Source organism: Chrysemys picta, chromosome 4 (genome assembly GCF_011386835.1).
Source record: "Chrysemys picta bellii isolate R12L10 chromosome 4, ASM1138683v2, whole genome shotgun sequence".
Lineage (NCBI taxonomy): Eukaryota > Metazoa > Chordata > Testudines > Emydidae > Chrysemys > Chrysemys picta.
The window spans coordinates 30,831,881-30,858,729 of record NC_088794.1 but is presented as its reverse complement, the minus strand read 5'-3'; the positions used below and the strand labels follow the sequence as shown (position 1 = coordinate 30,858,729).

General features: G+C 48.0%; 1 protein-coding gene across 1 annotated transcript in view; it reads left to right on the top strand.

The window, feature by feature from the left end:
• Nucleotides 1-26,643, top strand: part of PIDD1 (p53-induced death domain protein 1) — a 30,122-nt gene extending 3,479 nt beyond the window's left edge. Inside the window, exons 3-16 of the mRNA XM_065591928.1 lie at nucleotides 1,699-2,112; nucleotides 3,061-3,264; nucleotides 4,230-4,284; nucleotides 4,925-5,126; nucleotides 6,421-6,549; nucleotides 7,984-8,163; nucleotides 11,239-11,386; nucleotides 18,653-18,788; nucleotides 19,622-19,772; nucleotides 21,291-21,414; nucleotides 22,677-22,795; nucleotides 23,283-23,390; nucleotides 24,572-24,777; nucleotides 25,387-26,643. Of these exons, the coding sequence (XP_065448000.1) occupies nucleotides 1,699-2,112; nucleotides 3,061-3,264; nucleotides 4,230-4,284; nucleotides 4,925-5,126; nucleotides 6,421-6,549; nucleotides 7,984-8,163; nucleotides 11,239-11,386; nucleotides 18,653-18,788; nucleotides 19,622-19,772; nucleotides 21,291-21,414; nucleotides 22,677-22,795; nucleotides 23,283-23,390; nucleotides 24,572-24,777; nucleotides 25,387-25,624 (2,414 nt within the window). The 3' untranslated portion in view covers nucleotides 25,625-26,643. The remainder of the gene's footprint in view (nucleotides 1-1,698; nucleotides 2,113-3,060; nucleotides 3,265-4,229; nucleotides 4,285-4,924; nucleotides 5,127-6,420; nucleotides 6,550-7,983; nucleotides 8,164-11,238; nucleotides 11,387-18,652; nucleotides 18,789-19,621; nucleotides 19,773-21,290; nucleotides 21,415-22,676; nucleotides 22,796-23,282; nucleotides 23,391-24,571; nucleotides 24,778-25,386) is intronic.
• Nucleotides 26,644-26,849: the final 206 nt, after the last annotated feature.

Sequence of the window (26,849 nt, the reverse complement as noted above, 5' to 3'; positions counted from 1 at the left end):
TGCATTTCCTTCTGCTGTACCTTTCTGAACAGACTCCTCGTCCTGTGCCCTGCAGCACAGGCTGGGAACCTGGTTCGAGAATGAACAGCAAAGAAACTAACTTATCAGGAGCACAAAAAGTATTGGAGTGGATAGGCCTATGACTTGTAGCCCATGCATGATGACATTCAATAAATACCTGTTGACCATTGTATTGCTTCTTTGGCTTCCCAGTTTGCTAGGAGGCTGTGAATATGAATGGTGTGTCTTTAGTAATCTTGGAAAAATGTTGAACCCCCACAGTTTTCTGGGGGGAACTGTATGTGCATGTCAGAGAGGAAGGATGGTCCAGTGGCTGGGACACTAACCTGAGAGTCAGGAGACCTGGTTCATTTCCCCTGCTCCACCAGAATGCGACCTTAGGCAAGTATCTCTGGCCCAGAGTCACAAAGGTATTTGAAATCACAGGAAGTTAGAAGTCTAAATACCTTTGTGGATTTGGGTCTCAGTTTTCCCATCTGTAGAATGGGCATATTAATACTTCCCTACTTCCATAGATTTATGTTGTGAAGTGCTCAGATACTCTGAGTATCCTGAAAAAAGTAGAAAAACTTGGTTCACTAAGAATTCCTTATTTAAGCCCTACTATTTGCTAATCCAGGGTTTCTCAAATATTAATCTTTCTTCTATTATACAACAAAAAATCCTGTGGTATTCTCTAATGTAAGCATTTAAAATTGCAGTGCAGGAGGGTGGTGAGTAGGAGGGAGGGAGGATATTGGTACATTTCTGGAAGTGTGAATTTAAATCATGTGGCTGCCACATCTTTTTTTTTTTTTTTTTTTTCCCCCCCTCTCCCACATGAGTCACTTGTCCTGGTAGTCTCAAGCAAGCCAGAAATCCTTTGAATATGCTGGATTTGTTATTTGGAGCACAGCTCCCATCAAACCTAGACTTGTTGAAGTTAGAGATGGGGAAAGCTATTAGACCATGCAGTCCCCCTCCCTGCCAGTACGGGTTATCACCAATGTGCTGCTGTCCAGGCTAGTTTTAAATGTCCCAAGCAGTGAAACTTCTATCATTTCCCTTGGGGAAACTGTGCCGCAGCCAAATATGCTTCCCTCTCAGGGAAATGTCCCCATCTTCAGCTAAAATTGCCTCTTTCATAAGTGCATCCTATAACTCCTAATTCTCCCTTCTCCCACTGTGTATCAGATAAATCTTTCCTCTCCTCCTCAGCTGTTAAAACACCAAAATTTTAGGTGTCCAACATCCAGGGGTCAGATTGGACCAAAAAAAAAAGAATGACTGCTAAAACAGACCCCTCATACATACAGTGCAGATGCCCTGCTCTGCAGAATTCCCCCCCGCCCCATACAGAGCCCTCCACAATTGATACAGCCCATTTTACAGATGGAAAGACTGAGACACAGAGAGGTGAAGTCATACAGGTGACTCATCCACCCAGTGACAGTGCTGGGAATAGAACCCAGGTCTCCTGAGCCACACTTTAGTGCACTAGCCCTTAGGCCATGTATACATTTTGCTCTTGTAATCTGCGTGCACGCACCAATCCCTCCAGCCCCCTGTTAACATTGTCCAAACTTCCAGTTTGCCATGCTGTCGATTTCAGAGGGAGCTGTATATGCCTATCTGATGCTAGTTTAGCAGAATCCATGTAACATGGACTCCTTTTTCTCTGTTTTTCCGTGCCCCCAGGTGGGCATGCCCAGGATGAATTCGGTGCTTGTCAGCAGGGTTCCCTGACAACCTTGCCACAAGATTTTGGGAGTCTGCTATGTCTCACTCATCTGGATCTCAGCTTTAATAGCTTCTCCAGGTTGCCCAGCTGCGTCACTGACCTTGCCAGCCTCCGTGTGCTCTTGGTGTGCCACAACAGCTTGGTGGAGCTGCCCGAAGACTTTGGCCAGCTCAGTAAGCTGACTTTCTTCTCTGCCATGAAAAACCAGCTCCGGGATCTACCACGGAGCATCGGGGAGCTGGCAGCGCTGCAGAGACTGGACCTGTCTGAAAACGGCCTGCAATCACTTCCCGACGAGATTGGGAGTCTGTATAACTGCATGGAGCTGGATCTCTCAGGGAATCAATTGATGGGCATCCCAGACTCACTTGGTAAGAGGTGCACCCAGAAGAAAGAGAGAATGAACGTCCCTCGCTCCTGACATGGAATGGGTGGGTTTTAGGGAGTCTTTGAACAGCAAGGCATGTAAAACCTAGCCTTTAAATGGGATTCGGTGTCTGTCACTGCCCTGCTTGCTTCATCACCCCCAAGCTGGGCTGTGGATCGGGAGGTATCTCTTACATGACTTGCTAGGAGCAGGATATTGTCTATATGGAGCCCTGTCAATTTAGTCAGTGAGCAAACCGGGCACTTTGAAGATTCAGAAGACTCTGGGCCAGATCCTGAGTTGTTATAAATCAGGATAACGCCATTGCCTTCAAACTGACCTACACCAGCTGAGGATCCAGCCCTTTGGCAGGCTAGGGCACTGGCTCCTGACAGGATCCCAGCTTCTCTGCAGTTGCTGATGTGAGGCAACACACTGAGGGCTAATTAAAATTGGGTTGTTCGGTTTTAAATGACATCTGTGTTGAGTCCAGACCAATCCAGAAAGCCGTTTAGTGCTGGACTCTGAGATCTCAAACCTGTATTCTGAATGGGCCTATTTCCACAGCTTTGATTTTTGCATTACTATGCCCAGGTTTCTGCCGTGGTTGTTATATTGCCGTAGCATCTAGAAGCCCCAGGCATGGACCAGAGTCCCATTGAGCTAGGCTCTGTACAAACAGAACAAAAGGACAGTCCCTGTTCCAAAGAACTTACTGCTGTCCCAACCTGCTAATTCTCTGAACCCACGAGCTTTGTGCCTCTCTCATGATTGAAATATATCCATGATTTGTGTGTGTGTTTGGGGGTCTGGTGCAGGCAGGCTGGGGTGGTGCTCTGGGTGCTTGCTGAGGGGAATTGGGGATGGATGTGTATGTTGGGGGTTGTTAGAATCACTACTCATGTATGTACTGAGTTGGGGGGGCAATTTTTCTTCTTGTTCTAACTTGCAGCCAATTTGCGGTCTCTGCAGCAGCTGCGTCTTCACAGCAATCTCCTGGTGACTGTCCCCGCATCCCTTGCCAGCCTTCCCAACTTGTCCAGGCTTGACTTGCAGAACAACTGGCTCCGCTCCATCCCCCCCGAGATCCAGCACTCTCCCTTCGTGCACCTGCGGGGCAATCCGCTAGGAGAACCTGAGATCCCCCTGCAATCTGGTAATTGCGTCTCTGGCTTGACTGCATCTCAGACAGCTGCTCCCAGGCTCTAGCAAGTGTCACAAGCTGGTGTGTGAATGTGATTGTTGGAGATGAGGGGGCGAAAATGGACCATTATTGATATGGCATCATTGCAGGTGTATTTTGCACTGCACAGACACACAGAAGAGTGAGTGCCTCGCTCAAAGAGTTTACAATCTAAGTTAGATGTGGGTTTCATTGTACTAGAGGGTGTATAAGGGAGAGGAGGCTATCCAGAAGTTCCTACACTAGGTTGCCAGTGTCTTCAATTACAGGCTGTGCTAGTTCTGTGGGAGGGATTCTAATTTTTTGAGTCAGTTCTAAGTAGGGTGACCAGATGTCCCGATTTTATAGGGACAGTCCCGATATTTGAGGCTTTTTCTTATATAGAAGCCTATTACCCCCCACCCCTGTCCCGATTTTTCACAGTTGCTGTCTGGTCACCCTAGTTCTAAGGTATAAAAAAATCTCTGGAGATGCTTTTGCTCAGCCTGATCATTGGAAAGGTCTTGCTGGTGATGCAGAGGTGGCTTTGTGGGGGAGTCACTGGGCAAATGGAAGTCAGCCTCTTGGGAAAGGCCTCAAGCTGCAAGCAAAAAGATCCCGAAAAGCATCTGCTATTTAGATCTTAAACAGGCAGAGGTAGGGAAGAGTCAGTGATGCCAGTACAGCCCAGCCAACAGCTGCTAAGTGCAGGAAAAGAGATGCATCAAAAGTTCACTGACCTCTGTCCATCCTCCTGTGGAACCCGATCCAAAGCCCATGGGGGGGATAAGGAAAATCTCGCACTGACTTCGCTGGAATTTGGATCCAGCCCCTGATGAGCACAGTGTTGCAAGAGGAACGCTCCTTTATCACCTGCACCCCTCAAATCAATGGACTGTCTGCCTCCAGCCTGCCTGCTACCCACCCCTGTTCACTTCTCTTCTTCTGATTCACTGCAGATGAATCCAGCTCAGGAGAGCTAGGAAGAGTGTTCCTTGTACCCAATGAGGACAGGTATTTCACGCAGTGTCTCTGTTGTTTTTGTTACTATTTATTATTTTGTATTGCAGTAGCACTTAGATGCCTTAGTCAAGATTAGGGTCTCATTTTGCTAGGTGCTGTACATACACATTATTAGGGATAGTCTCTGCCCCAACTTGTTTCCAGTCCAAATAGACAAGTCAGAGTTTTACTCCATTACGTGCAGGGAGTTTGTCTTGCCAGTCACAAGACACAGGAAAGCAAAAGTTTAATGGCGTGTGATGTCACTGGAAGACAGGGTGGGTGAGGAAATATCTTTTATTGGACCAGCGTCTGTTGGTGAGAGCAACAAGCTTTCACGCTACACAGATCTCTTCCTCGGGTCTGGGGAGTGTCACAGCTACATGCAAGATGGAACAGATAGCTTTTTAGCAAAAGTAGTTAGTGCATATTCTAAGGGACCAGTCACGTTGGAGTGGCCCATTAACACCCCTATAGTCATAGGATAGAAAGGGGGGTTAGTGCGTTACAGATTAAGTTGATCCAATAAAAGACATGACCTCACGCACTTTGTCTCTCTAGTATCCTGGGACCCACACGGCTACAGCAACACTGTATACACCAATGTGAGTCATCGCAAGAAGTCATTCATGCATCTCTTCTTTTTCATAAGCTTTACTGTGACCCCCGATGGCTGCAAAGTCATCCTGGCATGCGGCATCCAGTTTTACTTCCCCCCGGGTGCTGCCACCTCCTCAGTAACGATCAATTTCCAAACGCTCTCGCCTGACCCGCAGTGGGTGAAACTGAGGCACCATGACATCCTGCTGAGTGAAGTCCTGGAGCTGCGGCCTCATGGGGTTGTATTCCAGCAGGTAAGAACACGTGAGGGGCAGGACGGGGCTGGGCAGAACTCTGTGTGTTATAGCCCATCATGGGTCCATATGTGCAAATATGACGGGCCAGAAAATCCTTGTTTGTGGCCTGAAAGGGTCATGTTGTGGGGCTGCCAGGCCTCAGTATGTTGACTGCTGGGATCCGTGAACCACAAATCACTGCTTGTAAATAGCCCCAAGGATCAAATTTGAAAAGGATTCTCAGCACCAGGGCAAATCCCCAAAAGGACAGTGTCTTCCCTCCAGCAGCACACCTTCCCCATCCCTTCTGCTACGATGCAGGCTGTTCTCTCAGTGAGAACCTCCTCCCGCCCAGCTCATGAACTCCTCCTAGGGGGAGAGCCAGCCCCTGGGGGTGATCTCCGTCTGCCAGGAAAAGGACCCATTGATGGACGCTTACATGAGTAGTCCAGTGAAGCCAGTCATGGCCAACAGGAGCTCACTGGCCTTTCTGGGAGGCCATTGCACAACATCCCCACCTGAGCATTGCCCGGAGCATAGCCAGGGAACTGGGGGCAGCGGACTCTGGGGCTGGTGGGCTGCAGGAGAGAGAAGTTTTCAGAACCACCCCCAACTCTCTGCCTAAAATCTGCCTGTGGTGGATTGCACTTACCCTTGTGAGCGTCCCCCAGTGTCTGGGTGTGGTGTTGCCTACCTCTGTGGGTCTTTTGTGGCTTGGCCGGGTCACACAGCTCACACCCCTTCTAGGGTACAGCCAACTTGGATAGAAGCAGCCCCTTGCCCTTCAGGGCCAATCATAAATCAAATGGTTTCTTACCCTTCTGGGGCTTAATTCCCTCCCCAGAATTAAATCAGCAGGGTTCTTCCTGAGCTTCACCCACCGATTTGTGGCCAGCAATGGGCCCTGGCCCAGTGTGGTTCCTTGGTCTGTAGCCTAGAGAGCATCTCTCCTCACACCACCGTCTCCAGCCAGGAACTACCTTGCTAGCAGCAGGCGGCTCCTTTTCTTTTGGCCTTGTTTGGGTGTTGCTTGAGAAGAAGCTCTCCATGGTTCCCACAATGCCTGCTCCTGCGATGCTTCCCTAGGTAAGCCTAGAGATCTAGTGCTCACTGCTCTTCTCCTCTCAGAAAGCTGTTTCCAAGGGTGGTGGGTAGCAGAGCAGTGGGGCCTCCAGCGGGGAGTGGGGAGCACGGAGGCTTGCCACACCCCATCACATTGGCCTCCCCTGCTTGCCCAGGTAAGCGTGTGTCTCTAGAGTAGGGGTGCCGTTCTGTTGGTGTCTCATGGCAATGCCCTGTTGTCCCCTGCCAGGAGGTGCAGATCTGGATGCCTTACACCTCCCCTCAGACTCTGCGTGAGCGAGAAGTGGTAGTTCGGACCTTCAATGGGCAGAGCTGGAGCGACCTGCAAACCAAGGTGGAGCGGAGAGGAAAGCCGAAGGTGAGCAGGTTGGATTAACCCCTGGTCATAGGCAGGAGATCTGACTTGCCCTGCAGCAGGGGACAGGACTTGACTTTGTCCAGTCCCCAGCTTGGAAGCTTCTCATGAACCTGAGATGTGTCCAGTTGGTATAAAGTGATTGCACCTGCAGCCCTCATCTCTAATACAGAGGTGTGGTTACTAGAGCAGGGGTTCTCACAACAAACTTTTTGATGGCCTCAGAGTGCAGCCACCAACTCTCACTGGTGGCCACACTGACACTTTTTTTTACCTAAAATACTTCATTAACTTTAGGAAAAACAATTAAATATGCACAGATTCACAGCCAAATCATTGTAATGCGTATTTGTAGGGTTTTTTGGCAGACTCAATAACCAAAATAATGCTGCCTCCCCTTTCGGCCCTCCTGCCCCATCCAGGGCTTAGTGGGTCCTGGGGCTTGCTGTGAAAAGTGATATTTGTTAATATCACAGCACACTTAGTAGCTACCTGGAAGACTATGAAAAGTGATCAGTGATATTAACAAACATACAAGTATCACTTTTCACAGCAAGCCCCAGGACCTATTAAGCCCCGGATGGAAATGCCGAAGGGGGAGGCAGCGGGGATCCAGGGCAACGGGGCGGGGCATGGCTGGAGCCGGGACTCAGCGCCTGCCACCGCACAGCTGGAACTGGGGGCTGGAGGCTGAAGCCCCGCACCTGGAGGCCAGGGCTGCATGGCCAGAGCCGGGGCAGGGTCAGTACCCGTGGTCAGAGGCCAGGGCCTCATGGCCAGGTTCCTGAAGTCCCACCACTGGAGCCTGCTACTCAAATCCCCTCCACCCAAGATGGGTCAAGAACTCACCACTCAAGAGGCTGTCGTGGCCGCATGAAAAGCCCCTAGTGGCTGCATTTGAGAAATGTTGTCCTAGAGACTACAAGCTCCGGAATGCAATTTTCCATCTCAATTTGGCATTGGACTGAAAGATTTGCTAGGGTGGGACCTCATCTTACTCCATGTTTTGTGAAGTGCTGCTGGGTACTGTGCTAAATTGAATCTGTGCTCTCCCTACCAGCAATCAATCCCGGGAGCACAACATGTGCTGCAGGCTCTCGTGTCCAAAATGTCTAGGCTGCTTCTGCAGTGTGTACAGTGTGACTTATACCAGGAGTGGGGTACGAAAAGTCACCTCAAATGCCAGCTCTGATGGTGAAAATATCTTCTCAGGTGTTTAAGAAAATAGGCTTTATTGGTGGTGCTTCTTTGCATCTAAATGTGTGCAATACATCTGCATATATAGCGATGAAACATTGAGCCGTTGATTTTTTTTTTTTTTTTTTTTTTTTTTTCAGTGACTCCATTGACTTCAACTGGTGTCAATCAATGTGTCTGAAAGATACTGTCACGTGTCACTCAGCTGTGTTTTCTTTGTTCCCCACCTTTTTGTAACAGAAGCACATGGCTTGCTGTAGCATCCCCCACTTCTCCTGGTTCCTGGTCGTCTCTCGGCTCGTGGAGAATAAATGTAGTGTCCCATCAGAGGGGACGTTGCTCTTTTCCACAGTGGATCCAAGCATCAAAGTAACCTTCCCTCCTGGAGTCACAGAGGAGACTCGGAGCGTCACATTGCAGGTGTGTGTACATGTTAAAACTAAAACACAAGCTCTGGTATTACTGCTGGCCTGTGCTGGAGATGAGTGTAGGCAATAGGATACATGCACTAAATGAGAAAGAAGGATGGGCCAAGTATCAGCCTGGGAACTGGTTCTTACTTGGCTTTAGGCACATCACAGAGCCTCCCTGCCTCAGTTTCCCCCACTGTGAAATGGGCTGGGTCATTAGCTGTCTGGCAGGGATTAGCACTCACATAGGCCATATGTGAAGCATTGTAACTTGTTATGTTTCTCCCAACAAATTTTTGGTGGCCTCAGAATGCAGCCACCTACTCTTGCTGGTGGCCGCTTGACAATTTTTCCGAAAAACTTAGTTAACTTTAGGAAAAACAAACAAATATGCGCACATAAAAGTCCAAATCATTGTAATAATAAGGTGGTTTTTTTGCAGACTCAATAATAATAAATAATTAATAATAATTAATAATGTACAGTTGTATCTATTCTTTATTGGACCTAAACAGAATAGAAACACAAAGAAGGTGCTTTGCATGTTCTTGTCTTTTTGTTGCTGTTGTTTCTTTTGCTTTTTTGGTTGCTGTTTTTTGTTTGTTTAAGAATTGCTAGCTAGTAGGTCTGCGTCTGTGAAAAGTGATATTTGTATGATTGTTAATATCAATTTTCACAGCAGCAGACTTGTTAGCTAGCTGGGAGCAGTGAAAAGTGATATTAACAAACATACAAATATCACTTTTCACAGCAGACTTACTCAGCCCTGGCAAGCTGGGGGACAAATTAAGCCTTGGATGGGGAGGTGGGTAGGGAGGCAGTGGGGGCCAAGGGTGATGAGGGGATTGGTGAGCCCAAAGACCAGCGGCCGGAGCCTGCTGCCTGCCATCACAGGGCTGAAGCCAGAAGCCTGAGCCCCACCGCCCACAGGAAGATGGGGAACTCATGCTGACTGTCTGCTCCTCTGGTGTTTGTGATTCCAAAAGGGGGAAGGGCTCATCCCCTCCTCCCTCGTTATCGCCCAGGCGGCTGTGATGGCAAGAAAAGCCTGTGGTGACTGCATTTGAGAAACGTAGCACATCTTGCAGAGGTAGGGCCTGATTTAATACCCAGTGGAGTCAATAGGTGTTAGGTTGGGCCCTGAGTACCTCACTTCTCAGAGTGCTGAATGCCTGCAGCTGCCACTGACCTCAGCTGGTGTGCTGGGTGCTGAGGAGTTCTGCACTCATGCATTATGGCAATAATTTGCAATGTTCTTCCCTTTGTGTCCCCCACCTCCTGCCACATTCCCCAAGGCTTTGACCTTTCCAGGCTATAAATATATCTGGGCGGGTCACAGTCTGGGGCTTGTGGGACAGGGGAGTCGGCAAGACCAATCCTGTACCCTGTTTAAAAAAACATAAACAAACCTGTCTCTTTCCCCTCTCCCATACAGCCGTCCTTGATGCAGTCCTGGCCCCTCTGTCCTTCTGTGGGGAAGGCTGAAGGGGGTTCTGCTCAGAGCCCTGCTACCAAGGCTCTCGATAAGCCAGCAGGCAGCACTGTCAAGGGACGTGCAGCTTTAGCCTCTTGCTCAGTCTCCAAGAACGAAAAGCATGACAGACCAGCTCAGCGAGTGAGATTCAGAGGGTTAAACTTTACTCTTATTCGTGCTGTTCTAACTCTGAAGCAGCCCCATTAAAGTTAGGGGGGTGGTCGTGGTAGCTGTTTAATTAAATGTGTGACAGTAGCACCAAGAAGACTCAATCTGGATCAGGGCCCTGTTTGCCAAGTTTACACTAGTTTAACTCTGAGCAGAATATGGTTCAGTGATTAGGATTCACACTCCCATTTGGCAGCCAGCCAGTGCCACTGAGTCAGGCCTGGCATTTGAGCCGTTGGGGCTTGTAACCGTGCCTTCTTGGGTCACAACTGAGAGTGCCAAATTCAGGACAAACTGCTGAGGAATACGGCAGATACACTCCAAGACTGGTGGCTAATCCCTCATAGGATGTACCAAACCGGCAACAAAAGTAAACTTCTGTTTCACCACCCTGGCTAACAAGAAGTCATAAAAGCAGTTTCCTCAGGCATTCCAGTCCTTGTATTACCACTGAAAACACTAGACTTAGAGATGAGTGGTTCTTTAAAACCAATCTCTGCAAGTAAAAGGTTCTTCTGATCCCAAAGGACCAGCCACACACCCAGGTCAATATATAACTTGGATCTTACCCAAAAATCATGCTGGTTCCAGTCCTTTAGTATCTAAAAGTTTATTCATAAAAAGAAAGAAAGGTGAGAGCTAAAATTGGTTAGAGGAATCAAATACATATAATAAATGAACCTCCTTGGTTCAGGCTTGTAGCAGTAATGGAATAAACTACTGGCTTGGTAAGTCAAGTCTCTGGCTGCTTCCAAATCATTGGAAAGTCCTCCGTCCATTGGTTAGAATGCTCCCATTGGCATAGTCCAGAGGTTTGGGCAGGAAAGAGGCAAAATGGAGGAGTTTCCAGGGCCTTTTATCTCTTCTGCCATGTGGCGGGAATCTCCTTGTTCTTACTCTTGAAAAGTACAGTAACAAGATGGTGGTTGGAGTCACATGGACAAGTCACATGTCCATGCATTTCACCTAGTCATTGCAGAAAGCCATTACCTATACTTCAGATGGAACATCCGCAGGACAGTCCATTCAGTGTAGATGGGAGTCTCCCATGGTCCATTGTCAGTTAAGTGTTTCTTGATGAGCCACTTAATTTGAATAGTCCCTCCAAGATGTGCTGGCTAAATACCTTGTGGGCATAACCCCCGGAGCAAACATTTGAAATCCAGGTATAGAGCCAATACTCATAACTTCAAATACAAAAGTGATACATGCATACAGATAGCATAATCAGAACCAGCAAATCATAACCTTTTCATAGACGCCTCACTTGATGACCTTTGTACAAGATTTGTTGCAAATATATAACAGTGGTTGCAACAATGATCGATGTGGTCATATTTTAATCAGATAACGTCACAGGGCCATTGCCCTCTTTCTGCCTCAATGAACTCAGGTATTCAGACATCAGACGTTAAGCTGATTTGATTATTGTTCAACCGCCAGGTGTTGCCAGTGTTGGCAGAGGAGCTGGCAGAGATCACAGATGATCCAGAGTCCAGAGCCGGTCCCCTGCTCTGCCTCTCCCAGAATTCCACTGTGGATTTCCTCAGGCCAGTTAAAATTCAGCTCCCGCTACCTCCAGGGGTCACAGGTTAGTATATGCCCAGAAATGGCAATGGAAAGCTGTGCTAAAATCATACTACTTGCTAGGTTATTTTTCAATTTCCCCCAGGGAATTGATGTAATAAACTAAACTGTGAACAAACGGCACCTTTCAGGGTTTGTGCATTGGACCCTGATGTTCCTAACCACAAAGCTTAGTACATCAGTAGTAGAAGAACTGTAATAGGCTGCTAATATTTCCCACAGCTTTCTGAAGTGTGTTGGTGGGATAGGTCCTCTTTCATCATAAAGGAATACTGACACCAATGCCATCCCATGGAAACAAGATATTCCTCCCTCATTCCAGAGTAACGGATCAAAAGAGGTTGGGGAGGTGGGAAAACACTTTGCCATCTACAGAAAATGCTCTCTTTTGATTTAATGCCTTCTGGCTCCCCAAATACTTCACAAATATTACATACTGTTTAAATGCACAAGAGTAAATGAAAGCAACGGTAAGGTTGTAAATTTGGTGCCTGATTCTGATCTCGGTGTGAATCATGAGTGACTCCATTGGAATTGCAAGTAGAATCAGGCTTTCCAACGCTAGCAATTCAGGAAATGTAAAGATGTAGGTTCCAGCAGTGCGCAGAATATGGATTGATTATATTGTGAACCAACATCAGGGACTGACAAGCTGCTCTTTAGCTGCAATATTCACCTAATAAAGGTGAAGCAAAACTGGACTGGGTACATCCTGGTGATGCTTGGGAAGTGGTCTTTTTTAATACAGGATCTAGACCAATAAGGGTGATCTCTGGTACATTTCACAATGTATTCATCAAAAATATTATGGCTGTTTTGGATTCCCAGTTCCCATTGATTTTAAGGAGTGCTTTAATCTGTTTTGAAAATCTCAGCCCATCATCGTAGCCAGGCTTACAATGTCTATGCTCCAGTCTTCAATAATTGGTCATTTTTTTGGATTTGCATTTTTGTAGTACTAGCCTTTGAGCAATTATTAGTGCTCTGCTTAGCCACAGTTTTTCAGGTGCTTCTAGTTAACATCCATTAGGTTTAAAAGTACATGTTTAGCTGGTAACTCAATTTTATTTCATTGGAAAAAATTAACTCTGCAATTAAGTTCTGCCCAAAACATACACATTCCCAGAGCACACGGGTTAAATTAGCACCTGTTGAATCACAGCACCAGCATTTGTCTGACTTAGTGGCACCTGTTTTGAACAGTGGGAGAGTGATCCAAAGCATCCTCTGTATGATTTGCTGCTGGATTAATCTTAAATGAAGGTCCAAGGAACAGTTTGAAGCACTGGCTAAAATTCATTTCCATTGATGAGCAGACAGTAATTGGCCTAGTTCCTCCTCCAATCTATATTGAATTCAAATTTGCTGGCCAAGTGTGCATATAGTGTTGTGCCATAGGTCTTGGCAACTGGAGTAATATTTGAAAATATGAAAGCAGTTCAGGTGGGTCAGAGGCATCGCAGGTATCAAAGGCCAAACAGATGGGAGATGGTGTGTTTAAGTTGGATATATTGCCACTCCTTCTTAGACTCTAGATTGAACCTTTCTTTTAATATTGATAGTCAAAATCCCTTTCCTAATCCAGACTTTCCAAATGATGGGGTTGCCTGCTAGAGTTTCAGGTTAGATAGAGACCCTGGTAGGGTTACCATATCTATTAAATAAAAAAAGAGGACCCTCCACTGGCCCTGGCCCTGCCCATTTCCCCAGCCCCGCCCTAACTCCGCCCCCTCCTCCCTCCCACTCCCAGCCACGGGGAAAGGGCTGCCCGAGTGCTACCGGCTTCACGGTTTGCCGGGCAGCCCCCAGATCCTGCGCCCCCGGCCAGCGCTTCCCCAGCTCAACTGGAGCCCGGGAGGGGAAGCGCCCAGCCGGGTGCGCAGGGTCTGGCGGCTGCCCGGCAAACGGTGAAGCCGGTAGCGCTTGGGCTTCAGGCAGCCCCCTTGGCTCCGGACCCTGCGCCCCCAGTCGGGCACTTCCCAGCCTGGGCTCCGGCGGCGCAGGGTCCGGAGGCACGGGGGCTGCCCGAAGCCAGTAGCGCTCGGACAGCCCGGCTCTTAAACAGAGCTGAAGAGTCAGGGGAGGAGCAGAGCCTCCAGCCGCGGCTGCTCTGCTGCTCCCCGACTCTTCTCTGTTTAAGAGCTGAGCTGCCCGAGTGCTATGGGCTTTGGGCAGCCCCCATACCTCCGGACCCTGCGCTGCCGGAGCCCGGGAGGGGAAGTGCCCGCCTGGCGGCTGGGGTCCGGAGTCAAGGGGGCTGCCTGAAGCCCATAGCGCTCGGGCAGCTCAGCTCTTAAACAGAGAAGAGTCGGGGAGCAGCAGAGCAGCCGCGGCTGGAGGCTCTGCTCCTCCCCTGACTCTTCGGCTCTGTTTAAGAGCCGGGCTGCCCGAGCACTACCGGCTTCGGGCAGCCCCCGTGCCTCCGGACCCTGCGCCCCCAGCCGGGCACTTCCCCTCCCGGGCTCCGGCGGCGCAGGGTCTGGAGGTATGGGGGCTGCCCAAAGCCCATAGTGCTCGGGCAGCTCGGCTCTTAAACAGAGCCGAAGAGTCAGGGGAGGAGCAGAGCCGCCATTTTCCCGGACATGTTCGGCTTTTTGGCAATTCCCCCCCAGACGGGGGTTTGAGTGCCGAAAAGCCAGACATGTCTGGGAAAAAGAGGACGTATGGTAACCCTAGACCCTGGTATGTAGAAGGGGGTTGTTTTTAAATTCAGTAGATTTGCTACGCCGGGTATTTTTGCCTCCACAATAGCTGGTAATTGTTCTTTAGCGAATCGGTAGTAATGTGTGTGCAGCACCATGGGAAAGGGAAAGAGGAAAAGGAGCAACCAATTCTGCTTCCAGCTGGAGCCAGTCTGGGGCTCGACAGCATGAGGAAGGAGCCACTGTGCTGCGTGGCTAAGAATGTTTGCCTGATGGTAAAGTTTAAAGTTGGGAAATCTCAAACCACGTGTTTTGACAGGGAGCTGTACTCTTTGCAAGGCTACTTTAGTTTGTTACCAGCACCCCACAGAAAGGACCTGACCATGTCGATTTTGGTAAACTAAAAGGGAGGACTATGGATAAGGAGGAAATTCAAAATAAAAAGGCTCCTGAGAAGGGCATCCATTTTAATTGTTTATTTTCCCCCCAAGGGGGAGAGGTAGTGCCTGTCATCTATTTAAATTGCTTATTATTTACATGGTTAATGGGGTGAAGTTATCCTTGACTGTTTTTAATTTCCTTTGGGAATAGGATGCCAAGATATCTGAGGTTTGTCTGTTAACATCTACATGTCCCTATAGGAGAAGCCACTTACAACTAGATCTCCTGGGATCTTCACTGCTTCAGACTTATCCCAGTTTGTACTGGAGCCATAGAATTTGCTGAAATTGATCATTTGTAGGATGTTTGGAATGGATCTGGAATTTTTAATAACCAGGAGAATGTCATCGGCATATAGAAATATATATTTTTTGTTGTTGTCTTTTTGTCTCCTGAGTCCCTGATTTGATCCCTTGAATCTCTTGGTGTTGCTAGTCTTGGAGGGGCAGCATTTCCTTGCTCAGCCATCTTGGCTGCCAGAGGGTTGTCTGACAGCTTCTACTCTTGGGGATTTTATAGAAAATCTGGAGATGGAGCAGCATCCATAATAGTATTAAATTAAAAGCAAAGAGTTGCAGAATAATCTCTGATGAATATTAGATGGGGGGAGGGGAAGTGATTCAATTGCCAATGGTTGTGGACTTTAGGAGGTGAGGGGGGGAGCTGTAAAGCTATGCAGCCACCATTCCCGCAGTCTAGAATTATTATTATTACAGTATCACACAAGGACCCCAATTGAGGTTGTGCTAGGCACTGTCCAGATGAGTAATAGGAGAGACAGTTCTTGCCCCAGAGCATTAACAACCTAGCTAGAAGCCAATCTGCAGGTTTTCCCAGAATGCCTGTTGCTGTCTGCATGGGGATATAACGTGGTCACTATTCATCGAGGCTCAAACTTCACTTCATGTAGCTTAGGACAGGAAGTGAGGCCTAATGCAGCCAACTGAAATGGCACACACAGACAATTGCCTTGACAATTTAATTTATCTTTGGTTAAATTGATTTCCTGCTCACAGAGACATTTTTCTGGATGAGATGGGGGTGGTGCGTAGGAGGGGACGCTGGCAAATGGAGACATTTCACTTGTCTAAGCCTATTAATTCCGGTTTTCCTTTGATCTCCCTTGGCTTTCTTGTTGTTTCTATTAGCATAGCGCACAACGGGCTGTGACGCTTCCCAGGGGTACTCAGGGTTGTGAGGCACCTCGCTTCCCCCTGCCCTTAGTGTGAGGAAACCTTGTCTGTATTTGCCATGGGTCAGCTCCCCAACTCTGCCAGCCATGGGCAACACAAGCACTTCCCTCTCAGCCCATGTGGGCTCTGCTGTCCCTCTGCAGGTTAGCGATAGTGATACCAGTCAGCCCTGTATTCTTGGGGAACCAGGGTGCAGTATCCAGCCTGACTCATGAAAGACACACCCCCCCCCCCCCCCCCAGCCTCTGCTGAAACCAAAATCCATCAGAGGAAAAAACTTGCAGAGAGCAGTGAAGGGCATTGGGAGACACACCTAGATCCCTCCTCACAAGGGTGACAAGATTAAGACATCTCATTTGTGTAGAGAATGAAGAACAGAGACAACTCCCCTAGCCTCATCTGCATGAAAGATGGGACAGGGAGACCTCTCAATTTGCATACAGCATGGAGAACAGAGAACCGCACTGAACTCTGGGACCAGAAAAGCAGGGACGCACTGCATCATGGGAATCTCTGCTCCAGATGTTAATGAACCTATGCCTACCCACACTCAGCTCAGCAGTTATCAGACCAATTCTAGTAAGGAATCCTTGATTGATATCCAAAATCCTGAAGCAGCCTAGTTGCATTGTGAGCTCCCTGGAAGAAAACACCACCCATAGCCAAGAGTGATCAGATCCTATTGTCTAGCCTAAAGAAAACCCTTGAGTCATCAGTTTACCTAGAAATAAATCTAGTGTTGTTTTCTCTACAAAAATTCCTATTCACCCTCCAATAAGTGTTCTGATGCTTAGATCCAAACTCTGTATCAGTTCCACTGGGACTCCATCTTCTCCTGACTGATTGTGCTGGGGGATCTGCCTCTCTCCTGCATTCAGGACCCTGAGCTACCACCATCACCTGGGAACCCTGACCAGTTCAAGCCTCATGGAGTGCGTGAGATCTCCCCCCCCCCCCCCTTTCCTTTCTACCTTAGATATTAACCTTTTAATCATATATGTTTTGTTGGTTTAGCCCTCCTTGTGTAGTTATCACTATTATTTAATAAATAACTTTTATGGTTCAGTTGGTTGCTTCTCTCTCTCTCTCTCTCGTGCTGAACTTTACTCTTTTGTGTTTTTAGCTTCCCCCATTCACTCTACAGCAATGCTTCTTTTACCTAAGCTAAAGATCCCTGCAGCGCCCAAAATACTGTGGGGTTTGCTCATCGAGTAGGTTACTGCCAGTACAATTGTGATGAGAGAGTAGGGATAGGGACAGTCTGAATCTGGGATGCATAAGGGGGTAACAGCTTGAAAGTGCTGCTTGACCCAGTCCATGGAGCCCAGGGGCATGTAAGGAGAGGCAGCTTGAAAGTGCTGCTTCATCCAGCCCAGTGAGTCCGGAGACATATAAGGGGTCAGCTTGACACTGCTGATTGACCCGGTCTGCTCAGACTTGCTCTGTTAATGTGTGTGGGTGTGGATGTGTTCATCTGGTTCTGGGGCTGGAGAAACCCAGCCCTAGGGAACCTAGGTCCTGCAGGATAGCTCCATTGGGAGGGGACTTGCAGAAGGGAGAAGTAGAGCTCCGTATGAGAACACAAGTGATACAAGCAGTACATTGATAGAATTACAGACACACCCCACCCAAGTGTAACCCGAATAAATGAGCATACCCCAAAGTAATGGACAAATCTGGTGACAATAGGCACACGCCAGCCCCGGAGTCCTCCAAGTGTTCCTCTGCAGTGTGCAACCCCTGTTCCACTGGAGACTCACAGAATTCACAGATCCACTGCTCCCAAAGGAACAGTACCCCCCATCCTCCAGCTTGCCAGTTCCACCTCACCTCACAGCTCCACTTACCACACAGCACTGTACCGATGATTACAGTGAAAACAAGTACAAGTGTATTTAACACAGAGAAGAGTCACATGATAGCAAGTTTCAGCGTATTAGAAACAAAAGGTTGCCTATCGAGTAAAATCATAACTTGCATTCTAGAGCCTAGACTTATTTAACCAGTTACTTTTATGTCTTCTAGAGCTAGGCTCACCCCAAATCCTTCCAGTGTATTTCAGCCAGGCTTGGCTGCGCCCTTCAGTTTGCCCTCTCAGTGAAAGATCCTGGGTGCACCTCTGTACCCCCAGTGATACCTCCATGACTTCACTTATAATCCACTTATAAACAGGATGCTTCCCATGCTGATTGATTTTTTGTTTTGTTTTGTTTTTTCCCCCGTGAGATTTTTTTTTTCTTGTCAACTTCACAATCTCTTAACATTTGGTTCAGTCTGTAATTAGTTCTCCACTAGGACACGGACAATACACACATGACTAGACAGATACATGTCTCTTCCCTCCTGCCTGATAGGAGCACGTTTATCACCTTCTGGTGACCTGTTGTAACTTGCATACCTTAGGAATGTATTTTTCAATATGGATACATAACTCCTTAAATAGTATTTGTACATACATCTCACAGTGATTAGGATGACCACTGTGTTACTGGTTGTTGGTAGAGACTTCACATGCCACCCTTTGGCACTCTATTATGTAGACATCGGGCCCAGGGAAGCCCTTTTAAAATCCTAGACACCTCCTGTGCTCCCTGCCAGTTGGCATCAAGAGGCTCCTGAGACACATGGGAGCCCCCATCAGGATTGGGGCCTTTTTGTGCCAGGTGCCGTACAAACATAAAGGAGTCAGAGGTAGAAAAATACCTCTTAGGTCATACAATCCATCTGCTTAGGAGGTAATCAAGTGGCTGACATGTTAAGGCTAGGAATCCCACTGGAATAGCAAATCAGATATTCAGGATATTTTTCAAAGAAGTGCCCTGGATGAGCCGGAATTTGGCATTTCTCAAATGTAAGCAATTGTGGCTTAAAAAAACAAAAAAAAACTTACCTAAGGCTTCAGCTGCGTTGCACTTGGATTTGTAAAGCAACAGGTGAGGCAAAAAAATCTCTGTTCATCTAAAACTAAACAGGCTTGTGTCTCTTGATTTTTAGGTCTCACCCTAGATCGCTCCAAGCTGCATCTTCTTCACGGCAACCTGCAAGCCCAAACCTGGGATGATATCACCAATCAGGTGGTGCTGGAGTTCACCCACCTCTACGCACGGTTTGAAGTCACCCACTTCTCCTGGTGAGCTCTGACCCACTCACGGACAGTGTTTGAAGAAGAGGCTAGAAGATGTATAGCTGCACTAGGGTGACCAGATGTCCCGATTTTATAGGGACAGTCCTGATATTTGGGGCTTTTTCTTATATAGGCTCCTATTACCCCCCACCCTCTGTCCCGATTTTTCACACTTGCTGTCTGGTCACCCTAAGCTGCACCTTTCCCCAGACCAGGGGCTGTGCTGCCGCTGTTCCCAGTTTCCCTTCCAGCGACTTGCCAGGGTTACTCTTTCCCCTTAAGAAGGATGGAATGCCGTAGCTTTATACCTCCAGTTAATGGTCCCAATTCCTTGGCACACAGTACAGCCGCACTGGGGAAAAAAGCTGGTTTTGTGTCCCGGCAGGGTTCTATTTCTTCTCACTTCACGTCCCACCAGATTGCGGTGAGCAGATTCGTGGTTGCCCTTGTAGGCCAGGTTTCTTTGAAGGGGCCATGCTCAAGCTAGTACATTCCCACTCAGAACCAATATCCATTCAATAGTGAGGTTCCTGGTCACCACTCCTCCCAGCTGCCGGAATCCTTCCCTTGTCCATAGGCTGCTGATGCAACCTTTGCCCCTCATTTGTAAGTTCTCTCACTCACTCTTGGGCTGGGAATCTGCTTTTTGGAGGATAACCTGTGTCAAGGGGACAGGATGGTGCCTGTGACTAAGCTCCCTCAAAATCCAGAATTTCCTAATTTTTGTCTTTCCCCTTTGATAAAAAGGAAGCGTCACTTTAAGATCCACCCCCTCAGGTTCCTGTCCTTGGCTTCTCTGCTGGCAGAGGAATCCCTGCCTCATTTGCTCCCTTCCCCAGGTACTGGCTGTGGTATACCACCAAGACCTACGTCGGCGGCATCGCTAGGAAGGTGTACGAGAGGCTGCGCCTGTACCAGGTGAACTTCATAGCGCTGCAGAGGAAGAAGGACCCTGAGCAAGTCTTGCTGCAGTGTGTCCCCAAGCACAAGGTACTGCACGCGCTGCCCTGCCAAGGGGCCTCAATCCAGAGCTGTTGGAGAGGGGGTGATGGGAGCAATTGTGCCTGGTATATTCACCAAATGTCTCTGTCCATTTAGCCCTCGGCTGTTTGTTTGATTGAGGGTTCTTGTTGCAATGGTGGTTTTTGTGCTGGGGACACCAGCATATTTCACACAGCTGTCTAGTGCAACGATCACCAGTCTAGTTCAGCCTGACGACTTAATGGTGAAAGCTGTGCTGTCCCATTATAATCCCCTGGGCTGGTCCCACTTATGTATAATTCTTGTGCATTGGGCTCCAGTATTGAAATAAAACACATTGATAAACACCGGAAGGGAAACATCAAGCCTTGGGCATCAGGGGTGAAATCCTGGCTTCAGTGAAGCTAAAATAGCAAGACTCCCGTTTGACTTCAGTGGCGCCAGGAGTCTGTTTTCCTAACAAGGAAGTTGGTCCCAGAGGGTTCACTGGTAGGATATTACAAATCCATGTGCAGGATGAGATATGTTGTACAGCGTCAGCCTAACTCAACCTGTCTTTGAGAAGTAAGAGCTTATAATCTTTGTGCATTTGCATGCTGCTACCCCAGGATGAGGCTTTCAGCAGAGGGACAACAATCCTGTGCTACAATGCCACTTAGCTGAGGCCAGGAGTTATGTGTGGAAAAGATCTCCCCACGACTAAACGTTCGGGGAAAAGGAGAGTGAATAACTTCTTGGTTTTGAAGGGTTACTGACAGGTTAAAATTAATCTGCTCTAACACCCAGACACTACAGTTGCTAATGATGCTGAAGGACTTTTCAACCTCTGATTGCAGCATTGTTGTAGTCACATTGGTCCCAGGATATATGAGACACAAAGTAGGCATGGTAATCTCCTTTATTGGACCAACTTCTGTGGGTGAAAGGTACAAGCATTTGAGCTACACAGAGTTCTTCTTCAGGTCTGGGGAAGAAAGTCGAGAGAGTCTAAGCTAAATAGAAGTTTGGCCCAACTTGTATTTGGCTTAAACACTCTGCTTCCTTCCCCAGAGCTGAAAAGGGAATTAGACCAGCCAGGTTATAACTGATATGCTTCAGCACCCTGCTAGTGTAAGAAAAGGAGGGCCAGCTAGACTTGGGCAGTACCATCCACTCTGGCACTAGTCCAGCGTGGGCTGGAACAGTTCAGACCATGCCAGTATTTAGTCCTGCTGACAGCCAGGCAAACATAAATAGTTGTTTCTCCCCCACCACAAACCGTGGAGCTTACTTGTGTGCATGGATGCCATGTGTTTTATAAACATGCCAAGGGAGCCATGTGATTCTTAGCTACAGTGACTTTTTTAATGACAGATTAGACCTTTAGGGGAATGGTGATTTTTTGTTTTTAATTTTTTCTTTGAAAAATAAGCTCTTTCCATTGAAAGTGCAAGAGAAAAATGTCTTGGACTCATTTCGGGGGGTGGGGTGGGGGCTGTGAATGTGCAAAGCCAAAACAGACACCCATGTCACTTTCATCCCTGGTAGGTCGATCCTGTTCTGGGAAAGCTTCATGACCGCTACCAGGGCCCGGAGCCCTCTGACATTGTGGAGTTGTTTGAGGGGGAGCAGTTCTTTGCAGCCTTCGAGGGAGGCATCAACATTGATGCTGGTATGGCGGAGCCTTCTTGTCCAATCTGCTCTCCTTCTTTCCTCCGTCCCTTTCACCTTCAGCTCCTTCCCACTCTGTATTCGCTTAGCTGGTCTGGCAAATGGAGCTTAGCACTGCTGCCTGTGCTGATCCACCAATGGGCAATGCAGTGGTCCTTCTGCTCTCTGGAGACAGAGTGAGAGGACTGCAGGACATGCTTTTGGTAGTGAATTCTCCCTAGGGAATCACTGCTTCCAGTGCTGTTTCCAGGACCATGCTGAACTCTACTCTCCTCATAGCAAACCACAACAAGCCCCAGAGGGTTACAGTCTAGTACAGTGTATTTATTCCATAGGTAAGCGGTGTACATGACCTGTATACTAGCACACGCTAGCTGATCTAACAAGTTTAATCCATTTCTGATGTAGTCTACATACAAAGCCATTTCTATGGAGAGAAAATCCTTGGAACAGTCCAGCCCAGAGAACTCCCTGTGTGGAGTTGAAATGCCTATCTGTCTTGCTGGCCGTCCTCATTTTATCTCCCTCTCTCACTAACTCCATTTACGGGGGACTAAAACTACAAGACGGTATCCTGGGGCAGCCAGGTGGCAAGGGGTATCAGAGCTGCACTCTGAGCCCGCTTCTGATCTCTGATACCCTGGTGTAATTCCACTGTGACACACCAAAGACAATAGAGTCACTCTTGATTGGCCCTGGGGTAGATGATCCCAAAATCGGACCCTTTACCACTAAGTCACACAGGACTCTGTAGCCTAGTCTCAGGGCACCAGAAGCCCTCACCTACCCTTTGACACGGGCATTTGGCAGGGTGGTACAGTATAGGAATCCTGAGGCAACATATGCAGCATTATTTTTTCCTTTATCCCTACACATATATCCCTCCCCCGACATTAAGGAAATGTAAAAAAGACAGATGGTTTATTTTGTGTAAACAGGAGTAACTTCCCAGCTGGTTCTCCTTGCTCATTAGTGACCCGTTCCTGGGAAGGACGGATGCAATATTTAACCTCAACATCTTCGCCCCCCCCTTCACACTCCTTGCAACTCCTATTCCTCCGGTGGCTGGTTTCCTTTTGCTCCTGCATGTTCTGCTTCCTCTGCGGTCACGGGTGGCAGTCCTGTCCCAGAAGGGGATGAGCCAGAAAATGGGGAGAAGTGGGTTTTGGTCTGGGAAGCTGCTGATGTAGCCCTTGCCTAGGAGCAGGAAGGTTTTCTGTGCATCAGTTGATTGATTGATTGGTTTTCCCTGGCTCCGCTCAGACCGCCCAGACTGTGTGGACGGACGGATCTCGTTCATCTTTTACTCCCACTTGAAGAACATGAAGGAAATCTATGTGACTGCTGAAGTGGACAGGAAAGGCCAAGCTGTGAGAGGGCAGGTGAGTTTCTGGGGATAGTGCTTACCGGACCAAGAGCCTCATTTTCTTTTTCTGCAGTCATTGGCTTTCCTGTGGCAGCCCTTGCCGCAGCGCCTCAGCCTTGAGTGTGTCAGTGAATCGAATTTCTGCTTTTCCTCACCCAAAGACTGACCTGTAAAATATGCCCACAGGAGAGAGTGGCTTGAATACTAATGGTCACCCATCACCCAGGCTGGTGCCCAGGGCTATCTGCCTGCCGTTAACTCTTGGTCTGTTAGCAGTAAGGGAGAAGGGGCTGGACTCTATGGTGGATCCTTGTATTATTGCCAATGGCACCCACTCAATCAAACTGCAGATGGCACTCCAAGTGGGGACTGTGGTCTCCTGTAGGGACTGGGTGGGAAACGTCCTACATAATCCTTGCCAAATGGAAAACAAGCCGCATAGATAGACATGGCCATTGAAATGCCATCTAGGTCTTACTCTGTGATCTCTCCTGCTTGTGAAGGTCTCCTTCTATCGTGGCGAAGTTCCAGACAATGTCCCTGAAGATGCCACCAAGAAGAGGAAAGGGCCCGACTCCCACTGGCTGGCTACTCTGCCAATCAAACTGCCTGTGAGTTACTTGGTCACCTAAGGGGAAGCCGAACATGGATGGGGGAAACATTTGTGTCTGTCTGCTAAGCTGAAGTCTCCCATACTTAGCCCCAAAAAGAGTGGGATGGACTACAGCCGGAGGTGTCAGAAACTGCACGATGGAAAATGAAGAATTTCTTTTCCTTTGTAAAGGGGGAGTGTGTGTGCATGCAGCCATGTGAGTGTATGGGGGAAGGAGAGAATAGCTGTACATGTGCTTTCACGTGTCTTCAGTGTGTGGAGTAGGGTGCTGGTGGTGAGATCACTTGAAGGTGACCAGGCACAATTGCACCAGCTTTCTAAAGCTCTTGTAAACAGCCATTGGCACTTTCCCAACACTGAGAGATTGCTCCCCTCCTCCCCAAGGAAGTGTGTAACTGGAAATGTTCCCCATCTCTCTCTAGTTTATCCACCTACCTGTCCTGTTCCATTTTGCACTGTTCTGAGCTGGCACGGATGTGATGAAATGTCTCAGAGGACAGATTGTTGCTCTGAGTGAACGAGGGCGCTCGAGGAGGAGGAAGCTGGTTAGAACTGAGCACAGTTTCTGTCTTGCATATGAATACCCTGGTGATGGGTATTGTTGGGAAGGTGGATTGTCCAGTGCATGGCAGCTCAAAGGCGTTTTGATGAAACCATTGTGTTGAAGTGTGCTGGAACGAGCCAAGGGTGCCTTAAAGGGACCTGGCTGGCCAAGCTGTGTCATGGCAAGTTTTATTTCTCTTGAGCAGGCTCGAACCAGTAAATATTGTTGTCTTACTTTGAACATCACCGTAAGGCTTACCCCACTTTTGGTACAGCCTCGGTTTGGGGCCTAGAATAAGAGCTCTCTGAACGCTGAGGGACGTATGCTTGCGGAAACAACTGGTAATGAAAAGTGAATCTCCAAAGACAGGGCAAGGAGGGATTTCCTGCTTCAGGCTGTGATTGTGGGTGCTCCGGGACAGACTGGCAGAGGTGCTGAGCACCCATAGCTCTCACTGGAGTCCATTAAACAGTGGGTGGTCAGCACTTCTCCCAATTGGGTCCCTAGACCCACGTTAAATCTACCTCTTTGCACCTTGGGGAAGTAAAGTTCAACTAAATGACTTGGCACTGCCCCTTTAAAAGGAAATCATTTCAGCCAGGAGTACTTCTGTCACTCTCTCTTCCATCAAACAGAAACTGAAATCCCGCTCGGGTGAGCATTCAGAGCCCAAGAACGGTTTCTCCTTCCCTCCTCTGAACCTGGGGAATGCCGAGACCGGCTACCTGACACAAGCTAATCTGCTTGGCATCGCCGGGCGCATTGGAGCCGACTGGCAAACTATTGGCTTGAACCTGGGGCTGCCCTATCAGCAGATCAAACGAATAGGATACAACCACAGGTGAGCCGTGTGTGCAGAGGTCAATATGGTGGCCCCAGGGACTCATACATCTCCAGGGGGGAGTATCTCCACTAGGGCTGATGGAAAAATTGGGGTTTTGACTTTAAAACAAACAAAACACGTGACTTTTTTTTTTTTTTTTAATGTCAAAAACCTAAAATATTTTGTCTGAAAACTGAAATATGTCTGTTTGGAAATGCTCCTATAGTGTCTCATGGGAGTTGTAGTTTGGGTGCCTCCTATGCCCTATCTCTGTGGGCAGGTCTCCCAGGTAGGATTATATCTCCCATCATGCACCATGGTTAGGGACTCCCATGATGCACTGCCCCATCTCTCTTAAGAAGGGAGACTCTGGTGCATCCTGGGAGATGTAGTCTGACCAGGGAGTTGAGACTGTTGACAAGAATGGGAGATTGAGACAGCATTGTCAAATCAAAATAGTTTGGTTTTCAGCCGAAAACTAAGGGTTGGGTAGTGAGAAAATAGTCCTACTGAGTCATCTTACTGTGACATGATGGTACTTTCTGGGGTCTGGACCCGGTCACAAGCTCAAGTAAATGCCGTGAGGGATGGTGGGTTTGTTATTTCTGTGCTTCTTGCTCTCCTCAGGGAGGACCTGGATAGTCAGATCCTGAACATGCTCTTCTCCTGGGCCCAGCAAAACTCTGAGGACCAAAACTGCGTGGAGAAGCTGATCACAGCCATGAAGGAGAGTGGCCGCCAGGACATTGCAGATGAGATTGAAACTGTCATTGAGCTGGGAAGGCAGAAATACAGGGCGTCCATCCGCCGGGTGGGCCTGGACCAGGAGAGCAGCGCTGAAGACTCTGCAATAGCCATGGTGTAGCAGCCAGCAGAAGGAACTCTGCTTCTTACTGTGGTGACCCCTCCCCTGTGCACAAGGTGGCATGGCTGCATGGGGAACTCCCAACTGATCCACATACCACCATCTGCCATGCAAGCTGGGGGGCACCAGCTGGATTATGATCATCCACTACTAATCCACTGTGCTCTGCGAAGGGTATGCTAGTGACTTCTGTTAAGTCCATACGTGCCAACTTCCCAGTGTATGGGAAAGGCTGGTGAGTCCTGCATTCAGGCCCTCTGGCTTTAGGTGTTAGGGACGTGGAGAAATTCAGAGAAGTTAAATAATGGAGAACACTGCTTTTAATAACGTTGCTGTAATAGATATGTATATATAACTTACGCCTAAACCTACGTTCTGCTAATGATTTGGGACCTGAACATTCCTCACCACATCTCTTCCTTCAGCATTTCTGTAGGGACAGATTCATTTGTGTTCTGGTGTTTGATGTAAAACTTAATGGTGGAATCCCACTATACTAGCTTGTGCTGTGATCCTCCCAGATCTCCAAGCAAAGGTTGGGTCAGTAGTTGGATGGGGGACCTCCAGCTATCTATTTTAGGTACCAATATGGTCCCCATTACCATAATATCTGAGCACTTCACAGTCTTTAGAGTGGGAAATTTAGCAACATTTTCATTTCCACTTCATTTCCTGTGAAAACATTTTTGTCTTTTTCCTTCCACAAACAACCAAACCCTGGAAAAGAATTGTTTTTTGGGGGAGGGAGGGGAATTTTGGTGTTTGGGTAGTTTTTGTTTGTTTTTTCATTGGTAGAAATTTTCCAGTTTTTCCAACTTCTTGTTTTGTTCAAAAACCATTTTGCAATTATTATTTTTTTAAAAGCCTCAGTTATTTTTTATTTATTTATTTATTTATTTTTTTGCCCAACTCTAGGGCTCTGTGGGGCTGGAGGTCTTTTGGACGAGACCTAAAACCTGGCAGCTCTTGACCGTAGGTTCCATTTTACTTTCTGCAATAAATTAGGAGGTTGAACCCACCGTCCTGGCCAAATGCCAATTTGGATTCAAGTTGCCTCTTTAAAGTTTCCCAGCAGTTTCAAGTGGATACTGTATTCTTCACTTCCTCTCTTACACTGTTTGTGTGGTGGGTCTCTGCAGTACTGAGCAGCAGGTGAAGCTCAGCTCAGAGGTCACAGCACTCACTCCTGTGTATAGGTTTCAAAGCACTATGGGATGAAAAGCAC